Here is a 17,715-nt window from a genome sequence, read left to right on the forward strand (position 1 = left end):
CTGCGTCTAATATTACCCCTCCCCGGGGAGAAGAAGAGGAGGAACCAGCCACCACCACCGCCCCGACTGAGAGGTTCTATCGCCTTCACCTACATGGGAATCCTTATTGGACCTGCTTCAGGCTTTCCACGTGGCACAAGAAGACTCTTCTCTCAAGTGTGACCCTCCCCTCCTTTTCAGGTTCTCCTTTGGTCCCCTGATCCCCGGCCTACCCCAGTCTGCCCCGCGAGCGGGACCTTGAGTGCTGCCAATGGAGGACTAGCTAGCTGTTCCGCAGGGCTCTGGGCGTCTAATACACCACCAACCGTATTCGGTGGTGCCGAGGAATGTAGGAGTGAAGGAATGATTGACTAAATGAAGCCTGGTGTCATTAAAAAAGAGTTGGAGGAGGTGCAGAGCAAGAAGGAAACCACCCACTCTCCTTCTGCATAGCTTTGACCTGGCCTCTGTCAGGAACCTTGGAATCTCCATGCCAGTCAATCTGTATTTTATTTATTATATCTGTAATTTATTTATTTATATTAATGTCTATTCCCCCCTACCCCCCAAGACTGTAAGCTCATTGTGGGCATGGAATGTGTCTGTTTATTGTGATATTATACTCTCCCAAGAGCTTAGTAAAATTCACTGCACACAGAAAGCACTCAAAAAGTATGATTGAATGAATGAATGAAAGGCCCAGTCTGTATTGAGTGGCTACTGTTGCAGAGTCCGTACTAGGTGTTGTGAGGATCGCTCAGCCTAATGGGGGATGCAGGACAGCCAAAAGGAAACATCCAACCCACGTTACAGAAGCAAATGACAGAAACAAGGTACCCAGGGACCCACGTGGCCAAATCCCATAAACATAATTTACAGAGGCATTACACATACATCCCATGGATTAGTGGGATGATTGGAATTCCTGGAGCCAGATGGGGTTAATCTAGGAAAGCGGGTGGGTTTTTAGTAGAGTTTTGAAGAAGAAAAGAACATATTTGGGGGGAAAAAGTAGGAGAGGAGGGGCATGATATGTTGAATTTGGAGAAGAGCCAGAGGAGAGCAATCAAAATGATTAAAGGGTTGGATTAAAGGGTTGGATTAAAGGGTTCTACATATGTCCATATGTAGAAAGGCTAACGTAACTGGGTTTATTTACTCTGTAGAAGAGAAGGCTGGGAAGACCTTAATAATGGGCTTAGAATACGTGAAAGAATATTTCAGGAATGATGGAGAACAGTTGTTCTACCTCTACAGAGATTGAGACAAATTGCAGCCGGTGGGATTTAGATTAGACATTAGGAAGTACTTTCTGCCTGCTGGGCTGATAAGACACTGGAACACAATACCAAGGAGAAATAACATTAATCTGAGAGAAGCAGTGAGGTCTAGTAGAAAGAGCAAAGCTCTAGGACTCATAGGACCTGGGTTCTAATTCCCGCATCCACCACTTACCTGCTGTGTGACCTTGTGCAAGTCATATTATTTCTCTGTGCCTCAGTTCTATCGTTTGCAAAATGGGGATCCGGTACCTGTTCTCCATCCTACTTAGACTGTGAACCCCATGGGGATCCTGATTATCTTGCATCTACCCCTTTGCTTAGTATAATGCTTGGCACATAGTAATCACTTAACAAATACCACTTTTTATTATTATTATCATTATCTCTGAGAGTGTTTGAATGCTGACCACTTGAGGCCAGGGCTAGACCAGGTGACCTCTTTCCTCCCAGATTTAGGATTCCATCATTCTTTGCCCTGGAACTAGGAATTCCATGACTTTCGACATTAGCAAGGGACTGAACCATGCTTCAGGGGAGACCCTGGGGAAGTGGTCAGTGTAGGGACCGAGGGGGATGCCCAAACCGGGCACCCTCAAAGGTTGTTGGCCTGAATCTCCCTTTGCAGGAATGGGTGACCAGCACTGAATTGCTCATCTCCCTGGACCGGCTCAATACCTTTGGAGATGACATCTTCAAGGACCCCAAGGTGCTTCAGTCCTACTACTATGCCATCTCTGACTTCTCTGTGGGGGGCAGGTAAGTTGGGGAATAGTGGGAAGGGAGTGAGCCCCTTTCGGTAACGTGACAGAAGAGGCAGCTAAGCACCCCAGTGAATTCGGAATGTCGTGCTCCCAGTGTGGAAAGTTTAAGACACATGCAGGGGAATCCAGCTTGCTGCTGTTGGGAAGCAGGCAAAGATGGAGAGGGAGAGAGGAGGGAGGGAGGAAGAGAGAGCAGTGAGAGTCGAGGGAAAGAGAGAATTTAATTTAAAACTATACTGCCATGAGATTGCGTGTTTCAGGTTTGTGTCCTATGCAGCAGAAGGGAGAGTACAAGAGAAAGAGAAGTAACGCATCACAACCAGAGAGCCTGCCTAATTTCAGCTGGGAAGGATTGGATAATTAATTCCCTTAACAGCAAAATAATTCCTCCTCCCAACTTGCTATCCATTCTGGGCAGAGAAGGCAGAACATCAGTCTCAGGTCCATAAAACATTAACTCACTTTACTTACAAGGCTGATAACACAAAGCAAGGTTAGTTGGGGTATTTAGAATAATATTCAGATGAATGAACTTAGTTGATAGGGCACCTGTCCAAGAGATGAAGTAAATTCTGTCTGATGCTATGAACTTTTGATGATCTGAACAAGTGTCTGACCCAATTAGTGTGACTCGTTGGTTTTCTCTGGTCCTGGACTCCCCAGGGAAGCCTCTCCCAGCCATCTCTTCCACCTCCGCAATCCTTGCTCGAATCCAGCTCCCCAGACCCTCATCCTATACATAGAGAAAGGATGGACACACCAGTGGTTCAAAGCCTTTGGGATCGTCCCACCCACCGGTGAGACCAAACCGCCCGTTGTTGTCTCCTTATACCGTCATTTCTGAGCGTGCAGACACAGCTCTGATGTTCAGAGCAGCCTGGGTCTGGGACATTCTGCCCAAGGGAATCAACTGTGATGATAATAAATGAGAGAGGGGATTGGGGATTGTGCCCATTTGGCCGTGACAGAGTGCCAGGCAGGATAAAGCCACCTCGGTCTGGCTCTTTTGAATTTTCCCATCCTCGGTTTATCCCAGGCTTCAGCCAACCCGCCTGCAGCAGCAGGAAGAAGCTGCTAATTAGTAGTCCTGCCATTCTTTCTACCCGGGATGTTGGGAAACTCAATCTGGTTTTACTTTGCTTGGAGCCTGTCCCCTTCCAATCTGGACCGTGACGCTACTTTTCCCTTTCCACATCCCACTCCTTTTTTTTTAATTGGCATTTGTAAAACAATTACTATGTGCCAGGCACTGTACTAAGTCCTGGGGTAGATACCGGCTAATCAGGTTGGACACAGTCCATGTCCCACGTGAGGCTCACAGTCTTAATCCCCATTTTACAGGTAAGGTAAATGAGGCACAGTGAAGTGACTTGCCCAAGATCAAAGATCTTGATATGTGCAGACAACTGGAGGAGCTAGGATTAGAACCCAGATCCTTCTGATTCCCAGGTCCATCCTCTATCGGTAGGCCACGCTGCTTCTCTGCTTCCCACTCCTGTGTGTCTTTGAGGAAAAGAAGAAAATGCCTGAAAGTTCTGCCATCTCTGTGCAGGGATGATGTGGTGTGGTGGTGAAGGGGCCCAGTCTGCCCTCCACCCACCCGGTTCGTGACTTCCCCATGGCTTTAGTGGCCTCACATCTGCTCAGCTCTTGTCCTGCTGAAGCAGTTGCCAAAATACCCAGCCTAGGGGACTCCCTGCTGGTTCTCTTGCTGATTGGCTCAGCTGGGGGAACTGCACTCTGGTCCTGTTGGCATCTCTGTCCCGGATAATAACGGTGACAATAATGGTGGTGTTTATTTAGCGCTTACTGTGTGCCAAGCACTGAACGTAGAGCCGGGGTATTTAGTGCTGGGGTAGTGGAGAGAGCACGGGCCTAGGAGTCAGAGGACCTGGGTTCTAATTCCCGCTCTGCCACTTGTCTGCTGCTTAATCCCCTCATCTCTTAAAGGGGGATTAAGACTGTGAGTCCTATGTGGGACAGGGACTGTGTCCAACCCGATTATCTTGTAACTACCCCAGTGCTTAGTCCAGTGCCTGGCATATATAAATTCACAAATACCACAATTTTTAAATTATTATTGTAATTATTATTATTCAAGATTATCAGGTCAAGCCTCGTCCCTGTTCCACATGAGGGTCACATTTTAAATAATACTTCAGACTGAGCTCCCCTTCTCCCTCTACTCCCTCTACCCCCCCCCCTTCACCTCTCCGCAGCTTAACCCTCTTTTCCCCCCATTTCCCTCTGCTCCTCCCCTTCTCCCTTCCCATCCCCTCAGCACTGTACTCGTCTGCTCAACTGTATATATTTTCATTACCCTATTTATTTTGTTAATTTTGTTAATGAAATGTACATCGCCTTGATTCTATTTACTTGCCACTGTTTATACGAGATATTCTTCCCCTCGACTCTGTTTATTGCCATCGTTCTCGTCTGTCCGTCTCCCCCGATTAGACCGTAAGCCCGTCAAACGGCAGGGACCGTCTCTATCTGTTGCCGACTTGTTCATTCCAAGCGCTTAGTACAGTGCTCTGCACATAGTAAACGCTCAATAAATACTATTGAATGAATGAATGAACCATCTCAGAAGCAAGAGTGATGGGGAGGTGTGGGGCGTGAGGGTAAGGAGGCTGGAGAGGAACTGAGCGGAGCCCCAGGGACCAGGTCAGAAACCAGAAGGGGTTTCTCGGCTGGATTTGGGATTCTGCAGTCAGGAGAAACCTTATTCATTGATTCATTCATTCAATAGTAATTTATTGAGCGCTTACTGTGTGCAGAATACTGTACTAAGCACTTGGAGTGTACAATTCAGCAACAGATAGAAACAATCCCTGCCCAATAACGGGCTCACAGTCTAAACTTGGGAGACAGACAGCACCAAATCACTGGGTAGCATGGGTATTGATCCGCCCAGCTTCTGCTTCAAACTCCCCCCAACGTGGCCATGGCCTATGGCCGCAGACTGCCAGTGAGCCCACAGAGTCCTGAGGCCCAACAGAGTCATTCCTTCTCCCTAGCTGCCAGGCCTGGCCACAAACACTCATCACCCTTTGAGCTGAAAGGACAGCAGAGGAGTGGCCCCCGTTCTGCTACTTTCCCCTCCCCCTCAGGGTCCACCCAAGGGGTTGGCTCCAAGGGTGAGTTGGGAGGCTCTACTCCACCCATAACCTGGGTCCCCACTATCTCTGCCTCTCCCTGAGCCCTCCCTGACCTGAGGGATCGGGGTCCTTCTCCCTTTACCATTTGGGGCCGTGATCCTGGCGGGGGAAACCATAGGGGCATTTTCTGCCTCCTCCAAGCTTCCCCGTGGGGTCCCGCTAGGCTGTCAAACCTCACATCGGGGTCTGGAGACATGTAGCCTGATGACCAGAGGGATCAGTCCATGCCCTTGGAGTGAAGGGCTGGCACCCAACACACCGAACCCCAAGTCCCCTGCCCACCCTGGCTGGTCCTCCAGGACTCCCACCATGCCACCCGCTCCTTCTCCCAGCCCTCCCAAGCTTCCCGTTTCTCCTGGCAGGTGCAAATGCCATGGGCACGCCAGCCAGTGTGCCCTCGACGAGGAGGGCCGACTGGTCTGCCTCTGCCAGCACAACACCACGGGTGTCGACTGTGAGCGCTGCCAGCCTTTCTACCAGGACCGGCCCTGGGCCAGGGGCACCGCGGAAGCCGCCAACGAGTGTCTACGTGAGTGCCGGTGGGGCTCAGTGGGGTGGGTCCTGGTGGGGGGGAGTGGGGCAGGGCTTCTCGCCGACGAGGCCGGGGAATGAGGTGGAGGGCTGGCCGGCCGGGTCTCTTGCCGCAGAGCTGCGGGGGCTGAGAGTCCAGGCGGAGACAGACGGAAGCAAGGAGAGGAGAGTGAGAGGCCGGGGAGGGGGGCTCCCGGGAGGACTTAAATCCCAGACAGGGCAGGGTCGAGGCGGTGGCCCTGTCTGAGATTCCTGCAGGGAATTTTTGTGCTAGGAATGGAAGGTTTGAACGGGGTGAGAAGTCCCACTGAAAGCATTTTCCAAAGTCTCCAACCCTTTCCAGGCCCGACTCTGACCGAATCCCAACATCGAGGGCTGCATCCAGGGCTTCAAAATGGGCTCGGGGTCAGCAGGGATCAGAGAAGAGAGCTGCTGAAGAGTCCGGTCCCACTCCAGATGCTGGGATCCATCCCTTCCACCTGGCGGGGTCTAGGGAGCCAGGGCTAACCTCTCCACGGGGACTACATTTTCCTGGGAAACAAGTCCTGCCAGGTCGTTGTGAGAAGGCGGAGTGGGTAGCATCTGTGGGGGTTTTGGTGCTTCTTGGCAGTGAAGACTCTGACTGTGGCTCCAGTTCAGACTTCCCCACCCAAACCACCCACCCCCAACCCGCCGGTCCCCATCTTCCTTGAAGAACTGCCTGCCCTGTGATGCCAGGGCAGGATGTGCATCTGGCACAGCAAAACTGCAGATGGGCAGGGAGAGTGAAGCAGCCAAAGCAAGCCCCAGGGAGGGTTGCTGACACCCAGGCATCCCGGTATTTCCATCTGATGCCCCATGAGCCCAGGTTCCTCTGCCCTGCCCTTCCTTCTCCACGTGCCAGATCCATCCACCTTGGGTAGGAATCACTTTGTCAGCCGTGGATCGGCTGCGAATCCCAGCACTCTAGCTAGAGGAGGAAAAATGCACTCCCAGGTGCCTCGTCAACTAAGGGAGCCTCTGAACCACCAGGCCGCTGGGACGCCAGCCTGGGGGCTGAGGGGAAAGGGGAACAGGCCGTTCCCTGGAAGGGGCTAGGCGCCGGCAGGAGACGCCCCAGGTCCCGTGCTTCGTGCTTCTCCCTAATGCTTTCCTGCTGGCCTCAGCGGCCGAATCTTCTGGGAGTTTGCTCTCCACGTTTTCCCTCTCAGCTCAGAGGGAGTTCTTCTAATCACACGAGCCCTGGGGAAACTGTGGGCCAGCTGCAGCGGCTGACAGTTTTACTCCCTAGCCCTCGCTTCTGGACCCTGGCCACTCTCCTGGCAGCAACCAGAAGTCTAGAGTGGGATCGGGCGAGAGGCTTGGGCCGTGGCAGGGTTAGGTGGTTTGAAGAGCACCAGCTGGGATCTTCATCCTATGGAAAAATCAAAGGGGAGAAGAAGGGGACAGGGGTGTGGAGCCTCAATCTGAATCTTTTCATAAGAGGAAAGAAAGTTTTTGGCTGCCTCCGGCTCCCTGCTTCTCCTGGCCACACACATAGGGTCAGAAGGGAAAATGGATAGAAGAAGGGTGTGTGCCTGACCAGCCTGGCTCTACTGAGAGCACGGGTGTGGGAGTCAAAGGACATGGGTTCTAATCCCGGCTCCACCACTTGTCTGCTGTGTGACCTTGGGCAACCCACTTAACTTCTCTGGACTTCAGTTTCCTCATCTGTAAAATGGGGATTAAGACTGTGAGCTCCACGTGGGGCAACCTGATTATCTTGTATTTACCCTATCGCTTAGAAGGGTGCTTGGCACATAGTAAGTACTTAACAAATACCATTATTATTATTATAACTATCATTATTACTACTACACACACTGAGTGTGAACTGGCCCCTCACCGGGCAGAGACATTCTTGGCTTTCCCTGCAGTTCTGCCACCTGGAGGGTCCTCCCTGGGCCTCAGATTCTCCATCTGTGAGAAACTTGAGGCTGAGGGAGATGAGGCAGCAGTGCTGCCTAGTGAATAGAGCATGGGCCGGGAGTCAGAAGGATGGGTTCTATTCCCGGCTCCATCACTCGTCTGCTGAGTGACCTTGGCCAAGTCGCTCCACTTCTCCGTGCCTCGGTTACCTCAACTGCAAAATGGGGATTAAGACCGTGAGCCCCATGTGGGACAGGGACTGCGTCCTACCTGATTATATTCTATCTACTCAGGGCTTAGTACAGTGTCTGGCGTATCGTAGGCGCTTTACAAATGCCACTAGAAACAACAAACAAAATTAGGCCTGCAGAGCTTTAGGGAAATGCCAAATCATAATAATTACGGTATTTGCTAAGAGCTTACTCTGTACCAGGCACTGTACTAAGTGTTGGGTGGGTACAAGCAAATGGGGTTGGACACAGTCCCTGTCCCACTTGCGGCTCACAGTCTCGTTACCAACGAGGGGGTGTCCCTGGGGCTTCTCGACAGACTAATCCCACTCCGCCCCCACCACCCGGCTCTGGCCTCCCCTTCCTACCTCCTCTCTCCCACGCTCGGCTTCCCGATCCCTCCCCTCCCTCTCTGACCACAGCCTGCAACTGCAGCGGCCACTCGGAGGAGTGTTTCTACGACCGGGAGCTTTTCCGCAGCACGGGACACGGGGGCCACTGCCGCAATTGCAGGGCGCACACCGCCGGGCCCCACTGCGAGCGCTGCCAGGAGAATTTCTACCGTTGGGACCCGCAGAAGCCCTGCCAGCCCTGTGATTGCCACCCAGCTGGTATGCGGGGGCTCCCCTGGGGTCTTCCTCTGCCAACACACCGGCCATGTTCTCCACACCCTGCCCCTGCCCCTGCCCCATCCTCACTCTCCCCTGAGCCGCTTGGGCCCGGTCCCGTCTTTAGCTACACCCCGCAACTGTTCTCGGGAGCCCGGGTGGCACCTGGAGAAGAAAGTTCGGGGACCTTGTCTCTAGTTCAAGCTCTGCCACTGATCTGCTGGGCGATTGTGAACATGAGTGCTTACAAGCTCCTCTAGACTGTAAACGCGTCTCTAGATCGTAAGCTCCTCTGGGGCATGGAATGTGACGTTTATTGTTGTACTCTACTCTCCCAAGCACTTAGTACAGTGCTCTGCAACACAGTAAGTGCTCAATAAATGCGATGGAATGAATGAATGAATGTCCCTTAACTGCTCTGTACCTCCATTTTCCCAACTACAAAATGGGGAGAATAAGCCCTGCCCCTCCCTCCCTCCTCCCCTCCCTGTTCAAGGCTACTGGATGATCAAATTCTGGCTCTGTCCCATGCCCGCTGTGTGACCTTGGGGTAGTCGCTTTACTTCTCTGCACCCCAGTTACCTCATCTGTAAAAAATGGGGATTAAGAGTGTGAGTCCCACTGTGGGACAGGGACTGTGTCCAGCCTAATTAACCTGTGTCTACCCCAGAGCTTAGAATAGTACACGGTAAGAACTTAACAAGTACCGTTATTATTATTATTATCAAATGAGATCACCGAAAACAATTTGGAGAACGAAAGTGCCAGATTTGTTCAGGGTATTACGTTGTCCTTGTCTCTGTCCCATCCTCAATCTGCCTTCTCCTCTCCCCTCAGGCTCCCTGCTGTTGCAGTGTGACAACTCCGGCACCTGCGTCTGCAAGCCCAGTGTGACCGGCTGGAAGTGTGACCGCTGCCTCGCTGGTTTCCACTCCCTTAGTGAAGGAGGGTGCAGGTCTGTGAGCATGCGCGTGGGTGTGGGCGTGGGTGATGTCTTGTACATGTGTATGTGCATGCATAAGTACATGGGTGTGTTTTTGATGTGTAGTGGTATGCAGTAATAACAATAATGGTATTTATTAAGCACTTACTATGTGCCAAGCGCTGGGAGAGATACAAGGTAATCAGGTTGTCCCACATGGGGGTCACAGTCGTAATCCCCATTTTGCAGATGAGGTAACTGAGGCACAGAGAAGTTAAGTGTCTTGCCCAAAATCGCACAACAGACAAGTGGTGAAGGTGGAATTAGAGCCCACGACCTCTGACTCCCAGGCCGGTGCTCTTTCCACTGAGCCACGCTGCTTCTCGATAGATGTGTGCATTTTGTCTGTGGGTTGCAAGAATGTACGTGTGGGAGTGTATGAACGTATGCACAGTTGGTGAATATGGGCATATGCAGGTATGTGTGTGGATGTGTGTTTTGGTGTGTATTTGTGTGTGGGAGTGTAGATCAAATCCAGCCAACCAAAGCTGACCCCTAAAGCACTCGTGTGGAGCTGAGCGGGCCCCTGTCCAATTGTCCCCACCTACCCATTCACCGAAGGCCAGACTAGCTGGACCACCTGCATCAAAGCCAGACTTGAACAAGCTCTCGAGAGTGTTAAGATGGCGAACTTGCGGGGAGGGGGGAAGAGAAACACTTTTTTCAAAGCTGAGATCGGAGGTCAGCAGCTCCTGTCTCCTGACCCACCCATCTTCCCAGCCTTCGGACAACTGCGTGTCAGAGACTCCCAGCTCCACCACTAGACTACCGTGGGACCTTGGACAAGTCATTTAAGCTCTCTGGACCTCAGCTTCCTCATCTGTGAAATGGGAATAGGATAGATCGCGAGCCCCATGTGGAACAGGACTGAGTCTTATCTCAGAACCGTACAATTAGCCAGAGCACTTAGCATATAGTAAGGTTGAATAAATGCTGTAATTACGATAATAATAATAATTGTGGTATTTGTTAAATGCTCCCAGGCACTGTACTAAGTGCTGGGTGGATTCAAGCAAAACGGGTTGGACACAGTCCCTGACCCACCTGGCGCTCACAGTCTCAATCCCCATTTTCCAGATGAGATAAGAGGCACCCAGAAATGAAGTGACTTGCCCAAGGTCACGCAGCAGACAGTGGAGGCGGATGTGGGTATGGGGGAGGGAGGGGCAGATCTCGGCATCAGAGGCACGTTCAAGTCGTGGGGCCGGCTCCCTGAGAGGGGCCTCTTCTCCTCGGTTTCCCCTGCAGACCTTGCACCTGTAATCCCGCTGGCAGCCTGGGGCCCTGTGACCCCCACAACGGACGCTGTCCCTGCAAAGAGAATGTGGAAGGTCACCTGTGTGACAGGTGAGGGTGCTGACCCCCTCGGAACTCCCAGCTGGCAAACACTGTTGGGTTCGGGGCCCAGAGACCCCGAGGCCAGAAAAGACCGGCCATGTTCAGCGTCAGAGATCAGCTTCTCTGCAGCGTGGAGCACCGCGATGGCTCCTGTCAGGTTTTCCCTGGACTTTGAAGAGATGGGAGCTGAGCAGAGTTCCATGCTGGGACCCCAATTCCTGCAGCAACTGTTCATTCATTCATACATTCATTCATTCGATCGTATTTATTGAGCATTCACTGTGTGCAGAGCACTGTACTAAACGCTTGGAATGTACAATTCAGCAATAAAGAGAGACAATCCCTGCCCGCACCGGGCTTACAGTCTAGAAGAGGGGATATAGATATCAAAGCAAGTAAATAGGCATCGGTATAAATAAATAGAATTATAGATATATTCATGTCAAAGCAAGTAAACAGGGATCAGTGTAAATAAATAGAATTATAGATATATACATAAGTGCTGTGGGGTGGGGAGAGGGGGAAGGGCAAGGGGAGCGATTCGAGGTGATGCGGAAGGGAGGGGGAGCTGACTAAAAGGGGGGCTTAGTCTGGGAAGGCCTCTTGGAGGAGATGAGCCTTCAGGAGGGGTTTGAAGTGGGGAAGAGTGATTGTTTGGAAAGGAAGAGTCGTGGGGAGGGGGGCTCGCACTCTGCTGAGTCCGCTTTCCTGTTCATGCTGACCCATTTGCCCTGCTGTGTTCAGATGTCAGCCTGGGACCTTTAACCTCCAGCCCCACAACCCCTCTGGTTGTACCAGCTGCTTCTGCTACGGCCACTCCACGGTATGCTCGACGGCCAGTCGGTACGAAGAGCACTTCATCAGCTCCGACTTCCGCCAAGGTAACGGCTGTCCGCTCCCAACCCAAAGGGGGCCACCGGGCCTTCCCTGAATCATTTCTGCTTCAGGACTTTTCAGCCACCTAAACACTTCCCACAATCCTACAGGCCTCGTATGCGTAGTTTACATACTCAATTCCTCCTCTCTGAAATTTATTTTCATGCCTCTCTTCCCCTGCTAAATCGTAAGCTCCTTGGGGGAAGGGATTGTGTCTACCAATTCTACCATACTCTCCCAAGAGCTTAGTGCAGTAGTGCTCTGCACACAGTAGGTGTTCAGGAAATACCACAAATTGATTAATTGATTGATTGAGAGGGTCAGATTCTGACACCCTCTTAGAGACACAGGTTTTGACCCTCTCAGTCCTTTTGCAACTTTCCAGGACAGCTTGGATCTGGAGAGTCAGAGAATCCAAATTCTGAGTTATGGAAAGGGTCTCTCGGGGTCATTTCGGTCATCCCCTTGATTTCCAAAAAGACTGTACCTCTACCCTCCCAATCAATCAATCAGTGGTATTTATTAAATGCCACCCTCCCACTCAGAGGGTGGGGTGGGGGAAGGAGGGAAGGGACCTATATGAGTCCCGAAGATGTTCACAAACTACTCAGTAGCCATCCATGCTCTGCCCAGTCCTGAGTGTGTGGCTTCTTACGGACCATTAAGTCGCGGTCAGGGATTGTGCAGTCAGTCAATCACTCGTGTTTATTGAGAGTTTATTGTGCACAGCGTATTGTGCTGCGCTTATAAAGTACGCTTGGGAGAGTACCGTACAACAGAGTTGGGTAGGTCAGTTCCCTGTCCGCCAGGAGCTTGCAGTCTAGAAGGGGAGACCGACAGTAAAATAAATTGCAGACATATACGTAAGTGCCGTGGGTCTGAGGGTCGGGTGAATATCAAGTCTTTACAGCGTGCAGATCCAAGAGCATAGGCAACTCAGAAGGGAGAGGAGGTAGGAGAAATGAGGGCTTAGTCAGGGAAGGCCTTTTGAAGGAGATGTGATTTGAATAAGGCTTTGAAGCGGGGAGGAGTTCTAGGCCTGAGGGAGGACGTGGGCCAGGGGTCAGTACCCAGATAGATTAGATCGAGGTACAGTGAGTAGGTTGGTGTTGAAGGAGCAAAGCAGGCAGGTTGGATTGTAGTAGGAAATCAGCAAGGTAAAATAGGAGGGAGAGAACTGATTGAGTGCTCTAAAGCTGGTTCTAAGGAGTTTCTGTTTGACGTAGAGGTGGATAATAATAATAATGTTGGTATTTGTTAAGCGCTTACTATGTGCCGAGCACTGTTCTAAGCGCTGAGGTAGATACAGGGTAATCAGGTTGTCCCACGTGAGGCTCACAGTTAATCCCCATTTTACAGATGAGGTAACTGAGGCACAGAGAAGTTAAGTGACTTGCCCACGGTCACACAACTGACATGGATGGGCAACCACTGGAGGTTCCGAGGAGTGGGGAAACATGGACCGAATGTTTCTGTAGAAAAATGATCCATGCAGCGGAGTGAAGTCTGAACTGGAGAGGGAAGACAGGAAGCGGGGAGGTCAGCAAGAAAACTGATGCAATAATCAAGGCGGGATAGGATAAGTTCTTGGATTAATGTGGTAGCTGTTTGGATGGAAAGGGCGGATTTTAGAGATGTTGTGAAGGCAGAACCAACAGGATCTGGTGACAGAATGAATGTGTGGGTTGAATGAGAGGAGTTGAGGATCATGCCATGGTTACGGACTTGTGAGACAGGGAAGATGGTGGGGCCTGTACAGCGATGGAAAAGCCAGGGGGAGGACAGGATTTGTGTGGGAAGATGAGGCGTTCTGTTTCGAACATGTTAAGTTTGAGGAACGTCCTGAAGGCAGAAGGAAATGCGAGATTGCAGAGAAGGAGAGAGGTCAGGGCTGGAGAGGTAGATTTGGGAATCATCCGCCTGGATAATAATGTTGGTATTTGTGAAGCGCTTACTATGTGCCAAGCACCGTTCTCAGCGCTGGGGGAGATACGAGATCATCAGATCGTCCTCAGAGGTCCTGAAGCTTTCAACATTTTTACTGGCCACTGGAAGTCATCCCTCTCCTTTTTGCTCTTCAAATGGGCCTCGCTCTCCCTCTTCACTGTATATTCCTTACCGATGGTATCTGTTAAGCGCTTACTATAAGTCAAGCACTGTTCTAAGCGCTGAGGTAGATACAAGATATTCAGGTTAGACACGGTCCCTGTCCCACATGGGGCTCACAACCTTAATCCCCATTTCACAGATGATCCAGCCACCCGGTCGATCCCCCTACACGCCCCCCAGAGCAACGGAAGTGGGACACAGCGGGGCGGGCCGAGGGGTCCTCCCGGAGAAGACGAGGGTGGGGGAGCTTGGGCCTCCTCAGCCTGGTTGCTGGCTGGTACACTGCATCTACTCCTTTCTGGGAAGGCCTTGGCGTGAACCCTGCTCTGAGAGAGAAGAGAGGAGTATGTGGTCCTTGAAAGCTGCCTTGGGCCTGTGGATCCCGGGAATACTGGGTAGCCCAAAGCCACATTTGTGGGGGTACAGCGCCCTCTTCCGGATGTGCCAGCCTACGGGCCCTCTTGAGCTGGACCAGGTGGACACCGCCGGGCCCGGATGGACACCGCCGGGCCCAGGTTGACTCCGGCAAAAGGAAGACTAGCCTTGCCCAGCTGACCGACATCCCGCAGAGTGCACGCTGGAGGCACCCCAAACCCAGCCTAACCCCTTTTGTACAACCCCCAACTGAATTCAGGGGGTGGGGTTCGAAACTCCTGACCGGAGGGATTATCCCTGATTAAAAGACGGCTCCTGCGGTCAGTGGCTTATAAAACCAATAATAATAATGTTGGTATCTGGAAAGCGCTTACTATGTGCAGAGCACTGTTCTAAGCGCTGGGGGAGATACAGGGTGATCAGGTTGTCCCACGTGAGACCCACAGTCTTCATCCCCATTTTCCAGAGGAGGTAACAGAGAAGTGAAGTGACTTGCCCACAGTCACACAGCGGACAAGTGGCAGAGCCGGGATTCGAACCCGTGACCTCTGGCTCCCAAGCCCGGCCTCTTTCCACTGAGTCACGGTGCATTAAGGAAATGGTGCAAAGATTATAAAGGATTGTTTTTATTTTCTTTCCTACAGCCCTGCCAAGTGGGCTACCTTATTTAAGCCCACTGAATTTCCCTGATGATGCTTTTTGTCTGTTTTTTATGATATTTCTTAAGCGCTGACTACGTGCCGGGCACTGTACTAAGCACTGGGACGGACGCAACCTAATCAGGTTGGACCCGGTCCATGTCCCACATGGGGCCCGCAGTCTTAATCTCCGTTTTGCAGATGATGTAACTGAGGCACAGAGAACTGATGTGACTTACTCAAGGTCACACAGCAGATAAGTGGCCTAGCCAGTATCAGAACCCGGGTCCTCCTGGCGATTCAGCCTGTTGACTCCATCAGGCTGTGGGGTTTCCTCCATGTTTTATCCCCCGGCCATCTGCCGGGACAAAAGCGCCCGGACGAAAGCCTGATGTGCAGAACCTCTCTCTGTCTGCATGTACATAGGCCCTGCAGCTGCCTCCCAGGGAGGGGTAGCCAGTCATTCATTCATTCAATAGTATTTATTGAGCGCTTACTATGTGCAGAGCACTGTACTAAGCGCTTGGAATGAACAAGTCGGCAACAGATAGAGACAATCCCTGCCGTTTGACGGGCTTACAGTCTAATCGGGGGAGACGGACAGACAAGAACCTCCCCGGGCAGTAAGCAGTGACCTGTCCTCTCTGGGGTTTGGGGCCCAGGGCCTGAGGGCTGGAGAGCAGAAGACCCAAGAGGCAGAGAGCTCCTTGTGCAGGGTGATCGCAGCGGGATCTTCCCGAAGCCTGACCCAGGGGCACCGTGGGATCTCATTGCACCAGGTAAGCGGTGGCCAGCCCCAACAGGGGAGAATGCAATCCGCTACTCAGTGTCCACTGGGTGCCCACTGGGTGCCCACCGGGCCCTCGAGGAGGAGCCTAACTGCAGGGCTGGAACACTGATTTCCCAGGATTCCTGCCTAACTCATTTTTTGGAGTGGACACTCTCACTCCCACTCCCTTTTTCTCCCTCTCACTTGTTCCCCCCTCCCCTCTGGAAATCCTTTCCTCCCTCTGGTCCTTTGTCCCCTGATTACAGCCCAGACTCTGGTGTACCTCTCCTCTGACTCCAGAGGACCCCCTTAGGGACACCCAGGGGGATTCCTCATGATCCTGTCCCCCACCTGGGTATAACCCGGTCTCTTCCACTCCACTGGGAACCGGGGGTTTATTTTGAGCCCCATTTTTTTCAGGTGTTTGGTAATCACTTACTTTGTGCCAGACACTGTACTAAGCGCTGGAATAGATTCAAGTTAATTAGTTAGACACAGTCTGTGTTTCACACGGGGTTCACAGCCTTCATCTCCATTTTACAGATGAGGTAACTGAGGCACAGAGAAGCGACCTAACTTACCCAAGGTCACACTGCAGACAAGAGGTGGAGATGGGATTAGAACTCAGATGGTCTGGCTCTCAGACCTGTACTCTTTAAACTACGCCGTGCTGCTTCCCAGTCCCACACTTCTAAGTCCTTGAGACATATGGGATGAATCTGAATCCCCACTAAACTGTAAGTTCCTTGAGGGCAGGAATCATGTCTTCCGACTCTATAATAATAATAGTATTTGTTAAGTTCTTAAGCACGGTACTTAGCACTGGGGTAGATACAAGATAGTTGGGTTGGACACAGTCCCTGTCCCACATAGGGGTCACCGACTTACTCCCCATTTTGAAGATGAGGTAACTAAGGCACAGAAAAATGAAGTGACTTGCCCAAAGTCTCACAATAGGCACAATTAACGCAAGGTCACACAATTCCGACGGATCCGGGATTAGAACCCAGGTCCTTCTGACTCTCAGGCCCGTGCTCTAGGCCGTGCTACTTCTCCTATTGTATTGCATTTTCCCTGCACTTTGTACAGTGCTCTGCATACAGTAGCATTCCGTAAATACCATTGAATCTGGGCCTCAGTTTCCCCACTGGAAGACAAGATGCATCCTCCCTGCCCCCTGCCTCCCTCTGCAGGCTGTGGCGAAGGTGGAAGAGACCCTGCCCGTGTCAGCCGCTTTGGGGGTAAGACAATACAGCTGAAGAAGCAGCGAAACGTCTTTTTGTTCATATTTCCCTTTCTTTCCTCCACAGAGAAGTTCCTGGGTGATCAACGTCTCAGTTACGGGCAGCCTCTCTCTCTGACCTTCCAGGTGCCAACCGGGACGGCTCTGCTGCCCGTCCGTCTGTGGTTGGAAGGGGCAGGCCTGGTGCTGTCTGTGAGCCGCTCTGGCCCCATGGGCGGCCAGGACCCTGACCGGTCCGAAGAGCATCGGGTGGTATTCAGGTAGCGGGAAGTCGGAGGCGGGCTGGGGTTTGGGCTCCGGGCATCTGGCCAGTCTCCACCGGGCTCAAGGGGGCACAGCGGCTTGTCCGTCTGAGACCTCTGAGCCACCTGAGGGGACACGGTGGGCGGCGAGGTGGGTCATGCTTCATCTCTGGGTCTTCTGCTGGGGAACTCGCTGCTGGCTATGACTGCGTATGCATTGAGCTGTGAGCTGTGACCCCTCGGCCCTCACTGGTCTCGCCAAGAGGGTCTATCCCGGCACCCTCTTTCTCCTCTCCATTGGAGCAAGACCGGTGAGGGCCGAGGGGTCACAGTGCGCAGCTCAATGCATACGCAATCTATGCAGTACCCTCAGTGCAATCTATCCCAGTACCCTCTTTCTCCTCTCCATTGGAGCAAGCAGCATCTTCTTCCCCCTTTCCAGGGTGGAGCCGGGGCCCTGCGGCTCAGTTGACTCTATTTCCTAGGGGTAAAATGGATCTCCCCCATACACCCTTTTCCTCCCTCTGACAGACTCTGGGAGGCTGAAGAAACAGAGCCCTCGCTCTCGCCGTTTCACTTCCAGCGTCTCCTCTCCAACCTGACAGCACTCAGGATCCGGGTCGGTGGGGGAAGCACACACCTAAAAGGTCAAGGCCGAGAGGAGAGGCTGCTGAGGAAGCGGGAGGGAGTTTTGGGCAGAGTA

General features: G+C 52.1%; 1 protein-coding gene across 1 annotated transcript in view; it reads left to right on the forward strand.

The window, feature by feature from the left end:
* LAMC3 (laminin subunit gamma 3) overlaps window positions 1–17,715 on the forward strand; it is a 56,224-nt gene that overhangs the window by 17,761 nt on the left and 20,748 nt on the right. Inside the window, exons 3-11 of the mRNA XM_029063535.2 lie at window positions 1,888–2,018; window positions 5,547–5,713; window positions 8,255–8,443; window positions 9,278–9,395; window positions 10,671–10,769; window positions 11,505–11,641; window positions 15,421–15,537; window positions 16,838–17,030; window positions 17,544–17,659. Of these exons, the coding sequence (XP_028919368.1) occupies window positions 1,888–2,018; window positions 5,547–5,713; window positions 8,255–8,443; window positions 9,278–9,395; window positions 10,671–10,769; window positions 11,505–11,641; window positions 15,421–15,537; window positions 16,838–17,030; window positions 17,544–17,659 (1,267 nt within the window). The remainder of the gene's footprint in view (window positions 1–1,887; window positions 2,019–5,546; window positions 5,714–8,254; window positions 8,444–9,277; window positions 9,396–10,670; window positions 10,770–11,504; window positions 11,642–15,420; window positions 15,538–16,837; window positions 17,031–17,543; window positions 17,660–17,715) is intronic.

This window comes from Ornithorhynchus anatinus, chromosome 4 (assembly GCF_004115215.2).
Source record: "Ornithorhynchus anatinus isolate Pmale09 chromosome 4, mOrnAna1.pri.v4, whole genome shotgun sequence".
Classification (NCBI taxonomy): Eukaryota; Metazoa; Chordata; class Mammalia; order Monotremata; family Ornithorhynchidae; genus Ornithorhynchus; species Ornithorhynchus anatinus.